Source organism: Pantherophis guttatus, chromosome 4, assembly GCF_059756535.1.
Source record: "Pantherophis guttatus breed Tessera chromosome 4, ASM5975653v1, whole genome shotgun sequence".
Taxonomy (NCBI): Eukaryota; Metazoa; Chordata; class Lepidosauria; order Squamata; family Colubridae; genus Pantherophis; species Pantherophis guttatus.
Genome location: NC_142066.1, coordinates 74,938,656 through 74,944,748, shown reverse-complemented (window position 1 = coordinate 74,944,748; position 6,093 = coordinate 74,938,656). Strand labels below are relative to the sequence as shown.

Below are 6,093 nucleotides of genomic sequence, written 5' to 3'. Positions count from 1 at the left end.
CTCAGGTATAGATTTGAAGAACTTCAAAGGAAGCCAGTAATTTAAAACAACCTAGAAGTTATTTTCTGGTACATTGTTCTTTAAAAATATGATATATTAATTGGGAATAAATATATATTGTAGTAACAGATAATTTCAAATGACTTTTAACACTAATGAATCAAATACAAAACAAAAAATTTACTTACAGTATTTCAAAGCAGGGGCTGAATCTGAAATAAAAACAAGACATTGTAAATATACAATTGTACAATAAATATATTGAAATGCAATCTTTGGCAATACTTTAGAAATTAAAGAAATTCTGATTATTAACAGACTAGTTTCCACCAATTATTCCCTGTTTTTGTAATAACTATATTTAAGAACATCCATTGTCTAAATTGCAATGTTTACAGTATCAAAATTAGTTTTGTTAAGTATAATTAATTTCACAATTATATACTTCAACATATATGTGCAAGGGAAAAATGTTTCTGGAAGACTTAGGCTGCACTCTAATGCTGAACAAAGGTCAGTGTGAAATTCATAATAAATGGTGAAAGTTATTATTCTATTGGCATAGAGATCACTTATTGGAATGTTATGGAATGATGGGACCAAACAACATTCCTGGGTCAGCCAGAGACAGTTTATTGCGCAGTTTCAGAATCAGATTTGTATCAGCAATTCTGAACCAAGAAGAGCTCTGATACAACTGCTTTTATACATCTCCAAGACAAAGGATTTTACGAGCACAACAGTTTTCCATATATGGTTAACATACATTGGTTACATGATAATTGACACTTTCTAATTACTAAATTCCTTCATTATTTTCTAGTTCATAAAATTATCTTAGCTAAACAATCTTCCTCAGTTCTGTGATTGCTGATGCTTAGATTCATGGCTGCTTTGGATAATAAGTAACTTTTGTTTCTTATGGATGTCCTTGCATCCTTGACAGCTAGGCCCCTCAGAAGATATATATTACCAAGAATGGAATTTAGCTGACTTAGTGTAATCTCTAAACAAGCACATTTCTTTCTTATAATAATGTGAATAAAGAGGGTCCTTTAGTGTTCATATAGCTGACCCTGTACTATTCCTACACCATTCATATTAGGAATATCATTTATGTCTTCCAGAATTCTTATGGCACACAGGAACAAAACTGTATTGAGAACGCCTTTTGGATTTAGGTAAAATAACATTTGAAGAGCTGTTTTTTTTTCTTCTTTTATGTCAGAGTTTGTTGCAAAAATCAAATCCAGAAAGCACACACAGGCAAACTGATTCAGCAGAATTCATTAACTTCTTTATATACATTTACACATAAAGTAAATTAACAATACCAACAGCAGATTCTTCCAACGTGGTAGAGAAGAGAGACTGTAAGTATGTTCTTAGTTTTAGTTTCAGTTCAGCAGTCTAGTTTCAGTTTCAATTCTGCAGACAGACTAATTTCAGTTCTGAGCACCCTCCAAAACTGTTTCAGTTTCTAAACAGTCCCCATTGGCTGATTTAGTTGCTATGCCTATTCATTGGCTGACCTTGTTACCATGTCTTCCCAGTCATGAATATTCTGACATTCTGTTCAGGTTTTTTGGCTCCTTCTGTTTAGGTTTTTTTGTTCCTGTGTTGGCTGCTGGCTGTTGGAAATTGTCTGGACAAGCCCCTACAGGTTTTTTTGGCAAGGATTTTTGGAAGTAGTTTTCCATTGTTTCCTTCCTAGAGCTGAGTGAGAGTGACTGTCCCAAGCTAACTTTGTATCTATAGTCTGGTCTCTGTCCTAACCAGAATTAAATTAAAATATTCCAAATTCATAGTTTAGCAAGCTATCATGGGAAATGCTTTTCACTAGATCCAGAAAACTACAGATCAGTAGAATACACTGTTGCTTCCTACTCCAATTCCACCAATTCTCTATGAGTAATTTAATATCACCGAAACTTTACATTTTCCAAGCAATTAAATATTTATTGTTACATCAAGAAACCACATTAATAATTCATTTTCTCCCTCAACTTTTGAATGCAGGCTTCTAACAAAACATATATACTTTCAACAAAACAAAACAAAATCCAAATGCATATACAAAAACTGCATGCAAAAAAATAATAATTCCTGAGTATCTCATAAATGTCTGTGTAATAGCTAATGAATGTTACCATTCTTCTACTTTATCATTAACATTATATGATGTTTTGATTTTTAGATTTTTGCATGAAGATTGCTAGTTAAATGGTTTCATGTTATCATTATTTTATAAGATTTATTAACTAGTAATGTAGGATTACTGCCTATTTGTTTAATTTTTAATTTGCTTTTTCTCAATTAACTCAAAGCAGGACACACTGTATTTCTTCATACTTTATCTTCATGTTATGAAATCATACAGTGAATGAGCCAAAGTCATTCAGCAAACTTCATAGCAGAATGAATATTTGAACCATGGTCTACCAAGCTCTAAATGTTAAAAAAAAATGTTCTTTGTATATCTCTATCCCATTTTCACTCTCTTAATCTAAAGTATACAATGAAAAGATATTCTTGAGAAGAGAACTTGGTAGGCACTTCCAAATTCCCAGGAGCAAGTAGCAATAGACTTGATATAAATATAAAAAATTGAAGTTGGTTAAAATATGTGAATAGAATTTTATAGTATTTGCATTTTCAGGTATTATTACAATCAATAAATCAGAGCTAAGACCAGACAATAAAGATAAAATACAGACCCAGTTAATTATCTCATTATTTCCAATGTAAAATAATCTATAGATGTAGATTAAATTTTACAAAATACTTTTATTAAAGATCATAGTATTTATAGTAAGAATTGCATCCTTACATAATGTATTTGTGACTGAAACTTAGGCTATAAAACATGAGGCAGATGTAAGTAAGCCAATTAATTTCAATAGTAAAACACTCTCTTTATGCCAGGGTGGATAAAAATCAATGATTTAAAAAAAATAAAAATAAAAAAAATCAGATTTTTTTTTATTTAAATCAGATTTTTTTGATTTAAATCGGATTTTTTAAATAAAATGCTTTTTGAGGAAAATATATTACCATCCAAAGGTTATTCCATCATGAAATAAAGATTAGTTTTTTAATTATGTAGAATAAGGCTGTATATGTTTAATTTTTTTAGTAAATAAATTCCATTAATCCATTCACAATGTCATGCTCTTTCAGAGGTTTTTGTAAGATTATTGGGCAGTTTCTCTGCCTACAAGGTATTATCACAGATGCTTGGTTTACTTTTGCAGTTCTCAAAACTGAATTTGACTCAGCAGGTCACATGCCTCTTCTTCACAGCAAAAATGTTATAACATGAACAGAGTTGAGAAAAAGACCTTAATCCTATTGTTCTATAAACCTATGAATACAGAATCAACCCCTTCAGTGCTAAGTTTCAAGAAGATCAGTGACTAGAATAGAAACAATATTTTTCTGATTGTTTGGAGTGGAATAGATCTGCACAAGAAGAAAGTGAAACTAAGTGTGAGGAGGAAGGGGCAAGCAGACAAGCAGTACAAAATGAAAGTGAAACTTTCTGAGCACAATACTGCACAGCCACAGACAGACAAGTCTTTGGATCTTTTTGTATGTATGACCTGAGGTTTATCACATTCTTTCCTTGGAGGAAAAAAACCTATAATGGCAGCAGGCCATAAAAGAGACTCAGTTTGGCAATATTTTAATGAAGTTCCTTTACCTATCGGTAAGGCAGGCATGCGTGCAAACTGCAAACACTGCAACAAAGAAATGCAAGGCCTGGTGGCCTGAATGAGGCAACATTATGAGAAGTGCTGTGATGAAGATGACCAAAGAAACACATTTGAACAGGCAGGATCTTCAGGTTGGTAAACATTTTTATTGAATCATATTTCTAAAGACTGCCTTGACCTGTCATGTTTGAGCAAAATTATATTTCTTATTATTACTGCATGTTACTATCATTTGGTACAGTTATGAAGAAAAGCAAATATTCCTTTTGGGGCAGTGCTGTGTACAATAAGCAGAAATTGTATAAACAATAAAATAAAGCATTGACTTTTTTGTTTAGGGGAATTCATGGATTCTGGAAACTATCCACCTTCAAGATCACCATCCTCCTGTTCTACAGTTTCAGAGTTATCCATCCAGGATAGTGCTTCATTAGCATCATCATCATCAGACACCCACAGCCACATATCACTATCACCTAAAAGAAAGAAAAAACCCTTCCCTCCTGGAACCACCATAGATAAGTTTGTGATAAAACTAGCAGATTAGAAAAAGAGTTAATTGATGAAAAAATTGCCCAGTTTGTTTATTATTATTATTATTATTATTATTATTATTATTATTATTATTATTATTATTATTATTTCAATTTATATGCCTCCCTTCTCCTATTGGACTCAGGGTAGTGCACAACCAAGGATAAAAACATACCAATACAAAATTTAAAATCAATTAAAAGAATTATACAGCTTTGGCCCACAATTTTAAACAATCCAATTAAAACCCAGTTTACACATAAAAAACTAAAAAGGTAAAAAGAGCTAAGGGAGGGGGGGGGGGTCATGCCAGCCCTGCTTGATGGAAAAGAAAAGTTTTTAGGTCATGGCGAAAGGCCCGGAGATCTGGTATCCTTCATATCTCCGGGGGCAAATCATTCCAGAGGGCAGGTGCTGCCACAGAGAAGGCCCTCCCCCTGGGGGTAGCCAGCCGACATTGCCTGGCTGACGGTACCCTGAGGAGTCCCTCTCTGTGGGAGCGTACTGGTTGGTGGGAGGCTATCGGCGGCAGAAGGCGGTCTCGCAAATACCCAGGTCCAATGCCATGGAGCGCTTTAAAGGTGGTGACCAACACCTTGAAGCACACCCGGAAGACCACTGGAAGCCAATGCAGCTCGCGCAGGAGAGGCATTACATGGGAGCACCCTCTTGCTCCCATAATCCCCCGCGCAGCCGCATTCTGCACCAGTTGGAGCCTCCGGGTGATCCTCAAGGGGAGCCCCATGTAGAGAGCATTGCAGTAGTCTAGGCGGAAAGTGACGAGTGCCTGAGTGACTGTGCGTAAGGAGTCCCGATCCAGAAAGGGCCGCAACTGGCGAATCAGGCGGACCTGATGAAAAGCCCCCCTGGCCACGGCCATTTATGCAACGAACTCTTCTTTCCGTCTGACTGAGAACCCACATTTCATTAATATGGTTCAGTCACTGAGACCAGGATACAGTCCACCCAGCAGAGCAGATGTTGCAGGGAAACTGCTGGATAAAGTGTATGACAGAGAAATGGAGCAATGTGCAACAGCTCTGGAAGGTAGAATTGTTAACCTAAGTATTGATGGGTGGAGTAATGTCCACAATGATCCTATTGTATGTGCTTGTATAACAACAGAAGAAGGGAAAGTCTTCCTTGCACAAACAATTGATACGTCAGGAAATGCACACACAGCAGAATACTTACTAGAAGTGGCAGTAAAAGCTATAATAACGTGAACAAAAATTCAAATGTCTAGTATGCAGTTTGGTCACAGACAATGCTGCAAATGTATCCAAGATGAGAAGAAATTTAGAAGAGCAGGAAGGGAATACATAGCTAATAACATATGGTTGCAGTGCTCATTTACTGCACCTCTTAGCCAAAGATTTAAGTGTTCCAGAAATAAAGACTAATGTTGTTGAAATTGCTAAATACTTCCGTAACAATCATTTTGCTGCAGCAGCTCTGAAAAGGATGGGTGGAACCAAGCTAACACTCCCACAAGATGTTAGATGGAACTCTGTGGTGGACTGTTTTGAGCAGTATATCAAGAACTGGCCTATTCTGATGACAGTTTGTGAAGAAAATCGAGATAAAATAGATGGCACTGTCACGGCCAAAATCCTCAACATTGGGCTTAAGAGAAATGTTGAACATTTCAACATTTGCTGAGCTGAGCATCCTGAAACCCATCTCTGAAGCTTTAAACAAAATACAGAAAAATAGCTGTTGTTATTGCTGATGCTGTTGAAATTTGGAAGGAACTGAGTGAACACTTAAAAACAGAACTACACATGGACAGAATTAAATTACAAGCATTAAAAAAACGAATGAGACAAGTACTGTCTCCAGC

General features: G+C 35.5%; 1 protein-coding gene across 4 annotated transcripts in view; it reads right to left on the bottom strand.

The window, feature by feature from the left end:
• Positions 1–6,093, bottom strand: part of GLI3 (GLI family zinc finger 3) — a 577,601-nt gene that overhangs the window by 273,692 nt on the left and 297,816 nt on the right. For all 4 annotated transcript variants that reach the window (XR_015733897.1, XM_034416535.3, XM_034416534.3 and 1 more), the window contains one exon: positions 189–212. Coding sequence is in view for 3 of the 4 variants with exons in the window: in XM_034416535.3 (XP_034272426.1) it covers positions 189–212 (24 nt within the window). In the remaining variant the exon portion in view is untranslated. The remainder of the gene's footprint in view (positions 1–188; positions 213–6,093) is intronic.